We start from the raw sequence: 18948 nt of genomic DNA, 5'->3' as shown, positions 1-18948 counted from the left end.
CAGTCCCTACTCACGTCGACCACGGAGGACCACAGTCCCTACTCACGTCGACCACGGAGGACCACAGTCCCTACCACGTCGACCACGGAGGACCACAGTCCTTACTCACGTCGACCACGGAGGACCACAGTCCCTACTCACGACGACCACGGGGGACCACAGTCCTTACTCACGACGACCACAGTCCCTACTCACGTCGACCACGGAGGACCACAGTCCCTACTCACGTCGACCACGGAGGACCACAGTCCCTACTCACGTCGACCACAGTCCTTACTCACGCCGACCACAGAGGACCACAGTCCCTACTCACGTCGACCACAGTCCCTACTCACGTCGACCACGGAGGACCACAGTCCTTACTCACGTCGACCACGGAGGACCACAGTCCCTACTCACGTCGACCACGGAGGACCACAGTCCTTACTCACGTCGACCACGGAGGACCACAGTCCTTACTCACGTCGACCACGGAGGACCACAGTCCCTACTCACGTCGACCACGGAGGACCACAGTCCCTACTCACGTCGACCACGGAGGACCACAGTCCTTACTCACGTCGACCACGGAGGACCACAGTCCTTACTCACGTCGACCACGGAGGACCACAGTCCTTACTCACGTCGACCACGGGGGACCACAGTCCTTACTCACGTCGACCACGGAGGACCACAGTCCTTACTCACGTCGACCACGGAGGACCACAGTCCTTACTCACGTCGACCACGGAGGACCACAGTCCTTACTCACGTCGACCACAGGGGACCACAGTCCTTACTCACGTCGACCATGGAGGACCACAGTCCTTACTCACGTCGATCACGGGGACCACAGTCCTTACTCACGTCGACCACGGGGACCACAGTCCTTACTCACGTCGACCACGGGGACCACAGTCCCTACTCACGCCGACCACGGAGGACCACAGTCCCTACTCACGTCGACCACGGAGGACCACAGTCCCTACTCACGTCGACCACGGAGGACCACAGTCCTTACTCACGTCGACCACGGAGGACCACAGTCCTTACTCACGTCGACCACGGAGGACCACAGTCCTTACTCACGTCGATCACGGGGACCACAGTCCTTACTCACGTTGACCACGGAGGACCACAGTCCCTACTCACGTCGACCACGGAGGACCACAGTCCCTACTCACGTCGACCACGGAGGACCACAGTCCCTACTCACGTCGACCACGGAGGACCACAGTCCCTACTCACGTCGACCACGGAGGACCACAGTCCCTACTCACGTCGACCACGGAGGACCACAGTCCTTACTCACGTCGACCACGGAGGACCACAGTCCTTACTCACGTCGACCACGGAGGACCACAGTCCCTACTCACGTCGACCACGGAGGACCACAGTCCTTACTCACGACGACCACAGTCCCTACTCACGTCGACCACGGAGGACCACAGTCCCTACTCACGTCGACCACGGAGGACCACAGTCCCTACTCACGTCGACCACAGTCCTTACTCACGTCGACCACGGAGGACCACAGTCCCTACTCACGTCGACCACGGAGGACCACAGTCCCTACTCACGTCGACCACGGAGGACCACAGTCCTTACTCACGTCGACCACGGAGGACCACAGTCCTTACTCACGTCGACCACGGAGGACCACAGTCCCTACTCACGTCGACCACGGAGGACCACAGTCCCTACTCACGTCGACCACGGAGGACCACAGTCCTTACTCACGTCGACCACGGGGGACCACAGTCCTTACTCACGTCGACCACGGAGGACCACAGTCCCTACTCACGTCGACCACAGTCCCTACTCACGTCGACCACGGAGGACCACAGTCCCTACTCACGTCGACCACGGAGGACCACAGTCCCTACTCACGTCGACCACGGAGGACCACAGTCCTTACTCACGTCGACCACGGAGGACCACAGTCCCTACTCACGTCGACCACGGGGGACCACAGTCCCTACCACGTCGACCACGGAGGACCACAGTCTTTACTCACGTCGACCACGGAGGACCACAGTCCTTACTCACGTCGACCACGGAGGACCACAGTCCCTACTCACGTCGACCACGGAGGACCACAGTCCTTACTCACGTCGACCACAGTCCCTACCACGTCGACCACGGAGGACCACAGTCCCTACTCACGTCGACCACGGAGGACCACAGTCCCTACCACGTCGACCACGGGGGACCACAGTCCTTACTCACGTCGACCACGGAGGACCACAGTCCCTACTCACGTCGACCACGGAGGACCACAGTCCCTACTCACGTCGACCACGGAGGACCACAGTCCTTACCACGTCGACCACGGAGGACCACAGTCCTTACTCACGTCGACCACGGAGGACCACAGTCCCTACTCACGTCGACCACGGAGGACCACAGTCCCTACCACGTCGACCACGGAGGACCACAGTCCTTACTCACGTCGACCACGGGGACCACAGTCCTTACTCACGTCGACCACGGAGGACCACAGTCCCTACTCACGTCGACCACAGTCCCTACTCACGTCGACCACGGAGGACCACAGTCCCTACTCACGTCGACCACGGAGGACCACAGTCCTTACTCACGTCGACCACGGAGGACCACAGTCCCTACCACGTCGACCACGGAGGACCACAGTCCCTACTCACGTCGACCACGGAGGACCACAGTCCCTACTCACGTCGACCACGGAGGACCACAGTCCTTACTCACGTCGACCACGGAGGACCACAGTCCTTACTCACGTAGACCACGGAGGACCACAGTCCCTACTCACGTTGACCACGGAGGACCACAGTCCCTACTCACATTGACCACGGAGGACCACAGTCCTTACTCACGTCGACCACGGAGGACCACAGTCCCTACTCACGTCGACCACGGAGGACCACAGTCCCTACTCACGTTGACCACGGAGGACCACAGTCCTTACTCACATCGACCACGGAGGACCACAATCCCTACTCACGTCGACCACGGAGGACCACAGTCCCTACTCACGTCGACCACGGAGGACCACAGTCCCTACTCACGTTGACCACGGAGGACCACAGTCCTTACTCACATCGACCACGGAGGACCACAGTCCCTACTCACGTCGACCACGGAGGACCACAGTCCCTACTCACGTCGACCACGGAGGACCACAGTCCCTACTCACGTCGACCACGGAGGACCACAGTCCTTACTCACGTCGACCACGGAGGACCACAGTCCCTACTCACGTCGACCACGGAGGACCACAGTCCTTACTCACGTCGACCACGGAGGACCACAGTCCCTACTCACGTCGACCACGGAGGACCACAGTCCCTACTCACGTCGACCACGGAGGACCACAGTCCCTACTCACGTCGACCACAGTCCCTACTCACGTCGACCACGGAGGACCACAGTCCCTACTCACGTCGACCACAGTCCTTACTCACGTCGACCACGGAGGACCACAGTCCTTACTCACGTCGACCACGGAGGACCACAGTCCCTACTCACGCCGACCACGGAGGACCACAGTCCTTACTCACGTCGACCACGGAGGACCACAGTCCTTACTCACGTCGACCACGGAGGACCACAGTCCCTACTCACGTCGACCACGGAGGACCACAGTCCCTACTCACGTCGACCACGGAGGACCACAGTCCTTACTCACGTCGACCACGGAGGACCACAGTCCTACTCACGTCGACCACGGAGGACCACAGTCCTTACTCACGTCGATCACGGGGACCACAGTCCTTACTCACGTCGACCACGGAGGACCACAGTCCTTACTCACGTCGACCACGGAGGACCACAGTCCTTACTCACGTCGACCACGGAGGACCACAGTCCTTACTCACGTCGACCATGGAGGACCACAGTCCTTACTCACGTCGATCACGGGGACCACAGTCCTTACTCACGTCGACCACGGGGACCACAGTCCTTACTCACGTCGACCACGGGGACCACACAGTCCCTACTCACGCCGACCACGGAGGACCACAGTCCCTACTCACGTCGACCACGGAGGACCACAGTCCCTACCACGTCGACCACGGAGGACCACAGTCCTTACTCACGTCGACCACGGAGGACCACAGTCCTTACTCACGTCGACCACGGAGGACCACAGTCCTTACTCACGTCGATCACGGGGGACCACAGTCCTTACTCACGTTGACCACGGAGGACCACAGTCCCTACCACGTCGACCACGGAGGACCACAGTCCCTACTCACGTCGACCACGGAGGACCACAGTCCCTACTCACGTCGACCACGGAGGACCACAGTCCCTACTCACGTCGACCACGGAGGACCACAGTCCCTACTCACGTCGACCACGGAGGACCACAGTCTTACTCACGTCGACCACGGAGGACCACAGTCCTTACTCACGTCGACCACGGAGGACCACAGTCCCTACTCACGTCGACCACGGAGGACCACAGTCCTTACTCACGTCGACCACAGTCCCTACTCACGTCGACCACGGAGGACCACAGTCCCTACTCACGTCGACCACGGAGGACCACAGTCCCTACTCACGTCGACCACGGGGACCACAGTCCTTACTCACGTCGACCACGGAGGACCACAGTCCCTACTCACGTCGACCACGGAGGACCACAGTCCCTACTCACGTCGACCACGGAGGACCACAGTCCTTACTCACGTCGACCACGGAGGACCACAGTCCCTACTCACGTCGACCACGGAGGACCACAGTCCCTACTCACGTCGACCACGGAGGACCACAGTCCCTACTCACGTCGACCACGGAGGACCACAGTCCTTACTCACGACGACCACGGGGACCACAGTCCTACTCACGTCGACCACGGAGGACCACAGTCCCTACTCACGTCGACCACGGAGGACCACAGTCCCTACTCACGTCGACCACGGAGGACCACAGTCCCTACTCACGTCGACCACGGAGGACCACAGTCCCTACCACGCCGACCACGGAGGACCACGTCGACCACGGAGGACCACAGTCCCTACTCACGTCGACCACGGAGGACCACAGTCCCTACTCACGTCGACCACGGAGGACCACAGTCCCTACTCACGTCGACCACGGAGGACCACAGTCCCTACTCACGTCGACCACGGAGGACCACAGTCCCTTTACTCACGTCGACCACGGAGGACCACAGTCCTTACTCACGTCGACCACGGAGGACCACAGTCCCTACTCACGTCGACCACGGAGGACCACAGTCCTACTCACGCCGACCACGGAGGACCACAGTCCCTACTCACGTCGACCACGGAGGACCACAGTCCCTACTCACGTCGACCACGGAGGACCACAGTCCCTCGACCACGGAGGACCACACTACACGTCGACCACACGGAGGACCACAGTCCCTACTCACGTCGACCACGGAGGACCACAGTCCCTACTCACGTCGACCACGGAGGACCACAGTCCCTACTCACGTCGACCACGGAGGACCACAGTCGACCACGGAGGACCCTACTCACGTCGACCACGGAGGACCACAGTCCTTACTCGACCACGGAGGACCACGTCCCGACCACGGAGGACCACAGTCCCTACTCACGTCGACCACGGAGGACCACAGTCCCTTACTCACGTCGACCACGGAGGACCACAGTCCTTACTCACGTCGACCACGGAGGACCACAGTCCCTACTCACGCCGACCACGGAGGACTACTCACGTCGACCACGGAGGAGTCCTACTCACGGACCAGTCCCTACTCGACCACGGAGGACCACAGTCCCTACTCACGTCGACCACGGAGGACCACAGTCCCTACTCACGTCGACCACGGAGGACCACAGTCCTTACTCACGTCGACCACGGAGGACCACAGTCCTACTCACGTCGACCACGGAGGACCACAGTCCCTACTCACGTCGACCACGGAGGACCACAGTCCCTACCACGACCACGGAGGACCACACGGAGGACCACAGTCCTTACTCACGTCGACCACGGAGGACCACAGTCCTTACTCACGTCGACCACGGAGGACCACAGTCCTACTCACGTCGACCACGGAGGACCACAGTCCCTACTCACGTCGACCACGGAGGACCACAGTCCTTACTCACGTCGACCACGGAGGACCACAGTCCCTACTCACGTCGACCACGGGGACCACAGTCCTTACTCACGTCGACCACGGAGGACCACAGTCCTACTCACGTCGACCACGGGGGACCACAGTCTACTTCGACCACGGAGGACCACAGTCCTACCACTCACGTCGACCACGGAGGACCACAGTCCTTACTCACGTCGACCACGGGGGAGGACCACAGTCCCTACTCACGTCGACCACGGAGGACCACAGTCCTACTCACGTCGACCACGGAGGACCACAGTCCCTACCACGTCGACCACGGAGGACCACAGTCCCTACTCACGTCGACCACGGAGGACCACAGTCCCTACTCACGTCGACCACGGAGGACCACAGTCCCTACTCACGTCGACCACGGAGGACCACAGTCCCTACTCACGTCGACCACGGAGGACCACAGTCCCTACTCACGTCGACCACGGAGGACCACAGTCCCTACTCACGTCGACCACGGAGGACCACAGTCCCTACTCACGTCGACCACGGAGGACCACAGTCCCTACTCACGTCGACCACGGAGGACCACAGTCCCTACTCACGTCGACCACGGAGGACCACAGTCCCTACTCACGTCGACCACGGAGGACCACAGTCCTTACCACGTCGACCACGGAGGACCACAGTCCCTCGACCACGGAGGACCACAGTCCCTACTCACGTCGACCACGGAGGACCACAGTCCCTACTCACGTCGACCACGGAGGACCACAGTCCCTACTCACGTCGACCACGGAGGACCACAGTCCCCTCACGCGTCGACCACGGAGGACCACAGTCCCTACGTCGACCACGGAGGACCACAGTCCCTACTCACGTCGACCACGGAGGACCACAGTCCTACTCACGTCGACCACGGAGGACCACAGTCCCTACTCACGTCGACCACGGAGGACCACAGTCCCTTACTCACGTCGACCACGGAGGACCACAGTCCCTACTCACGTCGACCACGGAGGACCACAGTCCCTACTCACGTCGACCACAGTCCCTACTCACGTCGACCACGGAGGACCACAGTCCCTACTCACGTCGACCACGGAGGGGGACCACAGTCCCTACTCACGACCCGGGAGGACTCACGGAGGACCACAGTCCTTACTCACGTCGACCACGGAGGACCACAGTCCTTACTCACGTCGACCACGGAGGACCACAGTCCCTACTCACGCCGACCACGGGGACCACACCACGCCGATCACGGAGGACCACAGTCCCTACTCACGTCGACCACGGAGGACCACAGTCCCTACTCACGTCGACCACGGAGGACCACAGTCCCTACTCACGTCGACCACGGAGGACCACAGTCCCTACGTCGACCACGGAGGACCACAGTCCCTACTCACGTCGACCACGGAGGACCACAGTCCCTACTCACGTCGACCACAGTCCCTACTCACATCGACCACGGAGGACCACAGTCCCTACTCACGTCGACCACGGAGGACCACAGTCCTTACTCACGTTGACCACGGAGGACCACAGTCCTTACTCACGTCGACCACGGAGGACCACAGTCCCTACTCACGTCGACCACAGTCCTTACTCACGTCGACCACGGAGGACCACAGTCCCTACTCACGTCGACCACAGTCCTTACTCACGTCGACCACGGAGGACCACAGTCCTTACTCACGTCGACCACGGAGGACCACAGTCCCTACTCACGTCGACCACGGAGGACCACAGTCCATACTCACGTCGACCACGGAGGACCACAGTCCCTACTCACGTCGACCACGGAGGACCACATTCCTTACTCACGTCGACCACGGAGGACCACAGTCCTTACTCACGTCGACAACGGAGGACCACAGTCCTTACTCACGTCGACCACGGAGGACCACAGTCCCTACTCACGTCGACCACGGAGGACCACAGTCCTTACTCACGTCGACCACGGGGGACCACAGTCCTTACTCACGTCGACCACGGGGGACCACAGTCCTTACTCACGACGACCACGGAGGACCACAGTCCCTACTCACGTCGACCACGGAGGACCACAGTCCCTACTCACGTCGACCACGGAGGACCACAGTCCCTACTCACGTCGACCACGGGGGACCACAGTCCTTACTCACGACGACCACGGGGGACCACAGTCCTTACTCACGACGACCACAGTCCCTACTCACGTCGACCACGGGGGACCACAGTCCCTACTCACGTCGACCACGGGGGACCACAGTCCTTACTCACGTCGACCACGGAGGACCACAGTCCCTACTCACGACGACCACGGGGGACCACAGTCCTTACTCACGTCGACCACGGGGGACCACAGTCCCTACTCACGTCGACCACGGAGGACCACAGTCCTTACTCACGTCGACCACGGAGGACCACAGTCCTTACTCACGACGACCACGGAGGACCACAGTCCTTACTCACGTCGACCACGGAGGACCACAGTCCTTACTCACGTCGACCACGGAGGACCACAGTCCCTACTCACGTCGACCACAGTCCCTACTCACGTCGACCACGGAGGACCACAGTCCTTACTCACGTCGACCACGGAGGACCACAGTCCTTACTCACGTCGACCACGGAGGACCACAGTCCCTACTCACGTCAACCACGGAGGACCACAGTCCCTACTCACGTCGACCACGGAGGACCACAGTCCCTACTCACGTCGACCACGGAGGACCACAGTCCTTACTCACGTCGACCACGGGGGACCACAGTCCTTGGCCGAGGGCTGCGTCGGTGGCACTGTGTTGTCCTCAAAGCGGGTGAAGAAGGTGTTTAGCTTGTCTGGGAGCAAGACGACGGTCTCGGCGACAGGGCTGGTTTTCTTCTTGTAGTCCGTGATTGTCTGTAGTCCCTGCCACATACCTTTAATGTCTGCGCCGTTGAATTGGGACTCTACTTTATCTCTATACTGATGTTTAGATTTCTTGTTTGATTGCCTTGCAGAGGGAATAACTACACTGTATTCTACCTTACTACCAGTCACCTTGCCATGGTTAAATACCACCATCTATGTAGGACCATAGAGACACATATTTCCCTCAGATTACAGACACAAAGAATTTGAAATACCACAGTGATCCATCACAGCAGCAAGATGTGTGACCTGTTGCCACAAGAAAAGGTCAACCAGTGAAGAACAAACACCATTGTAAATACAACCCATATTTATGTTGATTTATTTTCCCTTTTGTACTTTAACTATTTGCACATCGTTAGAACACTGTATAAAGACATATAACATTTGAAATTTCTTTATTAATTTGAAACTTCTGAGTGTAATGTTTACTGTTCATTTCATTTGATATAATTTGAACCCCCAGATGAACCACAGTGTCCTGGGCCCAGGCCAACATCCCCCAGATCAACCACAGTGTCCTGGGCCCAGGCCAACATCCCCAGATCAACCACAGTGTCCTGGGCCCAGGCCAACATCCCCAGATCAACCACAGTGTCCTGGGCCCAGGCCAACATCCCCCAGATCAACCACAGTGTCCTGGGCCCAGGCCAACATCCCCAGATCAACCACAGTGTCCTGGTCCCAGGCCAACATCCCCCAGATCAACCACAGTGTCCTGGTCCCAGGCCAACATCCCCCAGATCAACCACAGTGTCCTGGGCCCAGGCCAACATCCCCCAGATGAACCACAGTGTCCTGGGCCCAGGCCAACATCCCCCAGATCAACCACAGTGTCCTGGGCCCAGGCCAACATCCCCAGATCAACCACAGTGTCCTGGGCCCAGGCCAACATCCCCAGATCAACCACAGTGTCCTGGGCCCAGGCCAACATCCCCCAGATCAACCACAGTGTCCTGGTCCCAGGCCAACATCCCCCAGATCAACCACAGTGTCCTGGGCCCAGGCCAACATCCCCCAGATCAACCACAGTGTCCTGGGCCCAGGCCAACATCCCCCAGATCAACCACAGTGTCCTGGGCCCAGGCCAACATCCCCCAGAACAACCACAGTGCCCTGGGCCCAGGCCAACATCCCCCAGATCAACCACAGTGTCCTGGGCCCAGGCCAACATCCCCCAGATCAACCACAGTGTCCTGGGCCCAGGCCAACCACAGTGTCCTGGGCCCAGGCCAACATCCCCCAGATTAACCACAGTGTCCTGGGCCCAGGCCAACATCCCCAGATCAACCACAGTGTCCTGGGCCCAGGCCAACATCTCCCAGATCAACCACAGTGTCCTGGGCCCAGGCCAACATCTCCCAGATCAACCACAGTGTCCTGGGCCCAGGCCAACATCCCCCAGATTAACCACAGTGTCCTGGGCCCAGGCCAACATCTCCCAGATCAACCACAGTGTCCTGGGCCCAGATCAACCACAGTGTCCTGGGCCCAGATCAACCACAGTGTCCTGGGCCCAGGCCAACATCTCCCAGATCAACCACAGTGTCCTGGGCCCAGATCAACCACAGTGTCCTGGGCCCAGGCCAACATCCCCCAGATCAACCACAGTGTCCTGGGCCCAGATCAACCACAGTGTCCTGGGCCCAGATCAACCACAGTGTCCTGGGCCCAGGCCAACATCCCCAGATCAACCACAGTGTCCTGGGCCCAGGCCAACATCTCCCAGATCAACCACAGTGTCCTGGGCCCAGATCAACCACAGTGTCCTGGGCCCAGATCAACCACAGTGTCCTGGGCCCAGATCAACCACAGTGTCCTGGGCCCAGGCCAACATCCACCAGACTGACATCAGTGTTCTAACAACTATCAACACCAATAGAAAAAAAATGTGTGAGTCGCTCTCTCACCAGGCCTCAGGCAGCAGGATTGTGTACTCGTGTGGCGAGGTGGTTTCTGGGAAGTTGAAGAGGATAGCCAATCGGTGTTGGAGAAGCTCTGCTCCATGATAGGTGAACAGGATGTCCAGTGCCTGGACATTACTCTCCTAGAGGTATAAAACAGGACATTAGAAAAGAGGAAGTCACACCAGAAACAAAGATGGATTTTAACAAACCCTCTTAGCTACAGGACATTCAAAGCATAATGCCACACACACACACACACACACACACACACACACACACACACACACACACACACACACACACACACACACACACACACACACACACACACACACACACACACACACAAATATATATATTTAAAAAAATAGATTAGGTAGAGGGAAAACATGTATATAAATGAATAAAACCATTACAGTTGATACACAGAACCGGTCTAAAGGTCACATCTACTCAAGGGGTTTTCTTTGTAGAATAATAGTGAAGACATCAAAACTATGATTCACTTATGGAATCATGTAGGAACCAAAAGTAGTCTCACACACACACAGAGAGAGACAGAGACAGAGAGCGAGAGACACACAGAGAGAGACAGAGACAGAGAGCGAGAGACACACAGAGAGAGAGAGCGAGAGACACACAGAGAGAGAGAGAGACAGAGAGCGAGAGACACACAGAGAGAGAGAGAGAGAGAGAGCGAGAGCGAGAGACACACAGAGAGAGAGAGAGAGAGAGAGAGACACAGAGAGAGAGAGCGAGAGCGAGAGACACACAGAGAGAGAGAGACACAAAGAGACACAGAGAGAGAGAGACACACAGAGAGAGAGCGAGAGCGAGAGACACACAGAGAGAGAGAGACACAAAGAGACACAGAGAGAGAGAGACACACAGAGAGAGCGAGAGCGAGAGACACACAGAGAGAGAGAGACACAAAGAGACACAGAGAGAGAGAGAGACACACAGAGAGAGAGCGAGAGCGAGAGACACACAGAGAGAGAGAGACACAAAGAGACACAGAGAGAGAGAGACACACAGAGAGAGAGCGAGAGCGAGAGACACACAGAGAGAGAGAGACACAAAGAGACACAGAGAGAGAGACACAAAGAGACACAGAGAGAGAGAGACACAAAGAGACACAGAGAGAGAGACACACAGAGACACAAAGAGACACAGAGAGAGAGAGACACACAGAGAGAGAGCGAGAGACACACAGAGAGAGAGAGAGACACAAAGAGACACAGAGAGAGAGAGACACACAGAGAGAGAGCGAGAGCGAGAGACACACAGAGAGAGAGAGACACAAAGAGACACAGAGAGAGAGAGACACACAGAGAGAGCGAGAGCGAGAGACACACAGAGAGAGAGAGACACACAGAGACACACAGAGACACACAGAGACACAGAGAGAGAGAGAGAGAGACACACAGAGACACACAGAGACACACAGAGACACAGAGAGAGAGAGAGAGACACAGGGTAGAGAAGAAGGGTTTACCCTGGCGTAGGTTCTGGCTGACAGAATGATATTCTGGTTCCGGAACTTCTTAAAGAACTCCGAGTCATATCTCTGTTCGGCAGCATCGGGACCACCTAATATATCCTAGAGAGGGGGAGGTAGAGGGTGAACGGGGGAGAGATGGAGGAGACGAGAGGTCAGAGCCTAAACCACAGAACACTGGAAGCTATGGAACAAAAAGGTTTTACCGTCTCGTCCTGGAATATACAAGGTCAGAGGTCATCAGACTTCACCAAAGAAATACAAACATCACACAAAAACCTGGTATAGAGGAGACAGACCCGCTGGTTGTCCTCTAGGTTACAGAGAGCTGGTAGTCCCATCCACCACACTACCAGGTGGTGGTATAGAGGAGACGGACCCACTGGTTGTCCTCTAGGTTACAGAGAGCTGGTAGTCCCATCCACCACACTACCAGGTGGGTGGTATAGAGGAGATGGACCCACTGGTTACCCTCTAGGTTACAGAGAGCTGGTAGTCCCATCCACCACACTACCAGGTGGGTGGTATAGAGGAGACAGACCCACTGGTTGCCCTCTAGGTTACAGAGAGCTGGTAGTCCCATCCACCACACTACCAGGTGGGTGGTATAGAGGAGATGGACCCACTGGTTGTCCTCTAGGTTACAGAGAGCTGGTAGTCCCATCCACCACACTACCAGGTGGGTGGTATAGAGGAGATGGACCCACTGGTTGCCCTCTAGGTTACAGAGAGCTGGTAGTCCCATCCACCACACTACCAGGTGGGTGGTATAGAGGAGATGGACCCACTGGTTGTCCTCTAGGTTACAGAGAGCTGGTAGTCCCATCCACCACACTACCAGGTGGGTGGTATAGAGGAGATGGACCCACTGGTTGCCCTCTAGGTTACAGAGAGCTGGTAGTCCCATCCACCACACTACCAGGTGGGTGGTATAGAGGAGACGGACCCACTGGTTGCCCTCTAGGTTACAGAGAGCTGGTAGTCCCATCCACCACACTACCAGGTGGGTGGTATAGAGGAGATGGACCCACTGGTTGCCCTCTAGGTTACAGAGAGCTGGTAGTCCCATCCACCACACTACCAGGTGGGTGGTATAGAGGAGATGGACCCACTGGTTGTCCTCTAGGTTACAGAGAGCTGGTAGTCCCATCCACCACACTACCAGGTGGGTGGTATAGAGGAGATGGACCCACTGGTTGTCCTCTAGGTTACAGAGAGCTGGTAGTCCCATCCACCACACTACCAGGTGGGTGGTATAGAGGAGATGGACCCACTGGTTGCCCTCTAGGTTACAGAGAGCTGGTAGTCCCATCCACCACACTACCAGGTGGGTGGTATAGAGGAGACGGACCCACTGGTTGCCCTCTAGGTTACAGAGAGCTGGTAGTCCCATCCACCACACTACCAGGTGGGTGGTATAGAGGAGACGGACCCACTGGTTGCCCTCTAGGTTACAGAGAGCTGGTAGTCCCATCCACCACACTACCAGGTGGGTGGTATAGAGGAGATGGACCCACTGGTTGTCCTCTAGGTTACAGAGAGCTGGTCGTCCCATCCACCACACTACCAGGTGGGTGGTATAGAGGAGACGGACCCACTGGTTGTCCTCTAGGTTACAGAGAGCTGGTCGTCCCATCCACCACACTACCAGGTGGGTGGTTTAGAGGAGATAGACCCACTGGTTGTCCTCTAGGTTACAGAGAGCTGGTAGTCCCATCCACCACACTACCAGGTGGGTGGTATAGAGGAGATAGACCTGCTGGTTGTCCTCTAGGTTTCAGAGAGCTGGTAGTCCCATCCACCACACTACCAGGTGGGTGGTATAGAGGAGATGGACCCACTGGTTGCCCTCTAGGTTACAGAGCGCTGGTAGTCCCATCCACCACACTACCAGGTGGGTGGTATAGAGGAGATGGACCCACTGGTTGTCCTCTAGGTTACAGAGAGCTGGTAGTCCCATCCACCACACTACCAGGTGGGTGGTATAGAGGAGATGGACCCACTGGTTGTCCTCTAGGTTACAGAGAGCTGGTAGTCCCATCCACCACACTACCAGATGGGTGGTATAGAGGAGACAGACCCACTGGTTGTCCTCTAGGTTACAGAGAGCTGGTAGTCCCATCCACCACACTACCAGGTGGGTGGTATAGAGGAGATGGACCCACTGGTTGTCCTCTAGGTTACAGAGAGCTGGTAGTCCCATCCACCACACTACCAGGTGGGTGGTATAGAGGAGATGGACCCACTGGTTGCCCTCTAGGTTACAGAGAGCTGGTAGTCCCATCCACCACACTACCAGGTGGGTGGTATAGAGGAGACAGACCCACTGGTTGTCCTCTAGGTTACAGAGAGCTGGTAGTCCCATCCACCACACTACCAGGTGGGTGGTATAGAGGAGACAGACCCACTGGTTGCCCTCTAGGTTACAGAGAGCTGGTAGTCCCATCCACCACACTACCAGGTGGGTGGTATAGAGGAGATGGACCCACTGGTTGTCCTCTAGGTTACAGAGAGCTGGTAGTCCCATCCACCACACTACCAGGTGGGTGGTATAGAGGAGATGGACCCACTGGTTGCCCTCTAGGTTACAGAGAGCTGGTAGTCCCATCCACCACACTACCAGGTGGGTGGTATAGAGGAGATGGACCCACTGGTTGTCCTCTAGGTTACAGAGAGCTGGTAGTCCCATCCACCACACTACCAGGTGGGTGGTATGGAGGAGATAGACCCACTGGTTGTCCTCTAGGTTACAGAGAGCTGGTAGTCCCATCCACCACACTACCAGGTGGGTAGTATAGAGGAGATGGACCCACTGGTTGTCCTCTAGGTTACAGAGAGCTGGTAGTCCCATCCACCACACTACCAGGTGGGTGGTATAGAGGAGATGGACCCACTGGTTGTCCTCTAGGTTACAGAGAGCTGGTAGTCCCATCCACCACACTACCAGATGGGTGGTATAGAGGAGACAGACCCACTGGTTGTCCTCTAGGTTACAGAGAGCTGGTAGTCCCATCCACCACACTACCAGGTGGGTGGTATAGAGGAGACGGACCCACTGGTTGCCCTCTAGGTTACAGAGAGCTGGTAGTCCCATCCACCACACTACCAGGTGGGTGGTATAGAGGAGATGGACCCACTGGTTGCCCTCTAGGTTACAGAGAGCTGGTAGTCCCATCCACCACACTACCAGGTGGGTGGTATAGAGGAGATAGACCCACTGGTTGCCCTCTAGGTTACAGAGAGCTGGTAGTCCCATCCACCACACTACCAGGTGGGTGGTATAGAGGAGACGGACCCACTGGTTGCCCTCTAGGTTACAGAGAGCTGGTAGTCCCATCCACCACACTACCAGGTGGGTGGTATAGAGGAGATGGACCCACTGGTTGTCCTCTAGGTTACAGAGAGCTGGTAGTCCCATCCACCACACTACCAGATGGGTGGTATAGAGGAGATGGACCCACTGGTTGTCCTCTAGGTTACAGAGAGCTGGTAGTCCCATCCACCACACTACTAAACAGGAAACAGGTTTGTTAACTTGGTGTAGGGCAGACCTTAACCACTCTATTAAAACAAGCATCCCAATAAAGTGTTAAAAATAGCCATGTTAACAAATCCACAGATGAGGCTATTGCACTCCACACTGCCCTCACCCACCTGGACAAGAGGAACACCTATGTGAGAATGCTATTCATTAACTACAGCTCAGTGTTCAACACCATAGTGCCCTCAAAGCTCATCACTAAGCTAAGGACCCTGGGACTAAACACCTCCCTCTACAACTGGATCCTGGACTTCCTGACGGGCCTCCCCCAGGTGGTGAGGGTAACAACACCTCCCTCTACATCTGGATCCTGGACTTCCTGACAGGCCGCCCCCAGGTGGTGAGGGTAACAACACCTCCCTCTACATCTGGATCCTGGACTTCCTGACAGGCCGCCCCCAGGTGGTGAGGGTAACAACACCTCCCTCTACTGACGGGCCGCCCCCAGGTGGTGAGGGTAACAACACCTCCCTCTACAACTGGACCCTGGACTTCCTGACGGGCCTCCCCCAGGTGGTGAGGGTAACAACACATCCCTCTACAACTGGATCCTGGACTTCCTGACAGGCCGCCCCCAGGTGGTGAGGGTAACAACACATCCCTCTACAACTGGACCCTGGACTTCCTGACGGGCCGCCCCCAGGTGGTGAGGGTAACAACACATCCCTCTACAACTGGACCCTGGACTTCCTGACAGGCCGCCCCCAGGTGGTGAGGGTAACAACACATCCCTCTACAACTGGACCATGGACTTCCTGACAGGCCGCCCCAGGTGGTGAGGGTAACAACACCTCCCTCTACTGACGGGCCGCCCCCAGGTGGTGAGGGTAACAACACCTCCCTCTACAACTGGACCCTGGACTTCCTGACAGGCCGCCCCCAGGTGGTGAGGGTAACAACACCTCCCTCTACAACTGGATCCTGGACTTCCTGACGGGCCGCCCCCAGGTGGTGAGGGTAACAACACATCCCTCTACAACTGGATCCTGGACTTCCTGACAGACCGCCCCCAGGTGGTGAGGGTAACAACACCTCCCTCTACAACTGGATCCTGGACTTCCTGACAGACCGCCCCCAGGTGGTGAGGGTAACAACACCTCCCTCTACAACTGGATCCTGGACTTCCTGACAGGCCGTCCCCAGGTGGTGAGGGTAACAACACCTCCCTCTACATCTGGATCCTGGACTTCCTGACAGGCCGCCCCCAGGTGGTGAGGGTAACAACACCTCCCTCTACAACTGGATCCTGGACTTCCTGACGGGCCGCCCCCAGGTGGTGAGGGTAACAACACATCCCTCTACAACTGGACCCTGGACTTCCTGACAGGCCGCCCCCAGGTGGTGAGGGTAACAACACCTCCACCACACTGATCCCCAACACAGTGTGCTGGTTATCAAGGCGCAAAGTATTGACATGTGTTTTTGAAATGAGAGACGAGCTTAAAGTTTTCTTTACTGACCATAATGTTCACTTGTCTGACCGCTTGATGATGATGATGAGTTTCTCACACGACTGGTCTGTCTGGATAAGTAATCCTTCTCACCCCCCACCCCTTTAAGATTTAGATGCACTATTGTAAAGTGGCTGTTCTACTGGATGTCATAAGGTGAATGCACCAATTTGTAAGTCGCTCTGGATAAGAGCGTCTGCTAAATGACTTAAATGTAATGTAAATGTAAATGTCTGGGTGACGTTTGTTCTCACCTGAATGATCTGACTCTAGGATTACAGGGACTCTCGGAAACTATACTCAATGTGTTGGACAAAATTGAGGCTATGATTAAGAAGTTGGAGCTCTTGTCTGTCTGCATTAACAAGGACAACACACAGGTCCTTTCCATCGTTGTATGATTCTTTGTGTGCAAATGAACTCAAGCTTACGGACAATGTCAAATGTGATATAGCGAAACGCCTGAGTGAGCTGGGTGCGCAGTTACGCACTTTCCGGAAACGAACGACACAATCACATCCCTTCCATACCCTCCAGTCCACTTACCAATATCTGAAACAGCCTCATCGATGTCGCAACAGGCGGTTCTGTGAAAAACTGCATTTAAAAATCAGAAGCCTTGGGGAGACACTGATGCCCTTTGCAACCGATGTGAGAGTTGATTCTCTGCCCTCTCTAAACATGACAACTAAATACAGGAACCGATGGGAGAGTTGATTCTCTGCCCTCTCTAAACATGACAACTAAATACAGGAACCGATGTGAGAGTTGATTCTCTGCCCTCTCTAAACATGACAACTAAATACAGGAACCGATGTGAGAGTTGATTCTCTGCCCTCTCTAAACATGACAACTAAATACAGGAACCAATGGGAGAGTTGATTCTCTGCCCTCTCTAAACATGACAACTAAATACAGGAACCGATGGGAGAGTTGATTCTCTGCCCTCTCTAAACATGACAACTAAATACAGGAACCGATGTGAGAGTGGATTCTCTGCCCTCTCTAAACATGACAACTAAATACAGGAACCGATGTGAGAGTTGATTCTCTGCCCTCTCTAAACATGACAACTAAATACAGGAACCGATGTGAGAGTTGATTCTCTGCCCTCTCTAAACATGACAACTAAATACAGGCTCAGACTGTGAGAGTTGATTCTCTGCCCTCTCTAAACATGACAACTAAATACAGGAACCGATGTGAGAGTGGATTCTCTGCCCTCTCTAAACATGACAACTAAATACAGGAACCGATGGGAGAGTTGATTCTCTGCCCTCTCTAAACATGACAACTAAATACAGGAACCGATGTGAGAGTTGATTCTCTGCCCTCTCTAAACATGACAACTAAATACAGGAACCGATGGGAGAGTTGATTCTCTGCCCTCTCTAAACATGACAACTAAATACAGGAACTGATGTGAGAGTTGATTCTCTGCCCTCTCTAAACATGACAACTAAATACAGGAACCGATGTGAGAGTTGATTCTCTGCCCTCTCTAAACATGACAACTAAATACAGGAACTGATGTGAGAGTTGATTCTCTGCCCTCTCTAAACATGACAACTAAATACAGGCTCAGACTGTAAGAGTTGATTCTCTGCCCTCTCTA

At 56.2% G+C, this 18948-nt stretch overlaps 1 protein-coding gene across 2 annotated transcripts in view; it reads right to left on the bottom strand.

Annotated features, from left to right (window-relative positions):
- nbas (NBAS subunit of NRZ tethering complex) overlaps nucleotides 1-18948 on the bottom strand; it is a 384598-nt gene that overhangs the window by 260262 nt on the left and 105388 nt on the right. For both annotated transcript variants that reach the window (XM_052524617.1, XM_052524618.1), the window contains exons 20-21: nucleotides 12339-12443; nucleotides 10847-10983 (exon numbers count right to left, since the gene is read on the bottom strand). In XM_052524617.1, coding sequence (XP_052380577.1) covers nucleotides 10847-10983; nucleotides 12339-12443 — 242 coding nt within the window. The remainder of the gene's footprint in view (nucleotides 1-10846; nucleotides 10984-12338; nucleotides 12444-18948) is intronic.

The sequence above is a fragment of the Oncorhynchus keta genome, chromosome 8 (genome assembly GCF_023373465.1).
Source record: "Oncorhynchus keta strain PuntledgeMale-10-30-2019 chromosome 8, Oket_V2, whole genome shotgun sequence".
NCBI lineage: Eukaryota > Metazoa > Chordata > Actinopteri > Salmoniformes > Salmonidae > Oncorhynchus > Oncorhynchus keta.
This window is presented reverse-complemented; position numbering and strand designations above follow the sequence as displayed.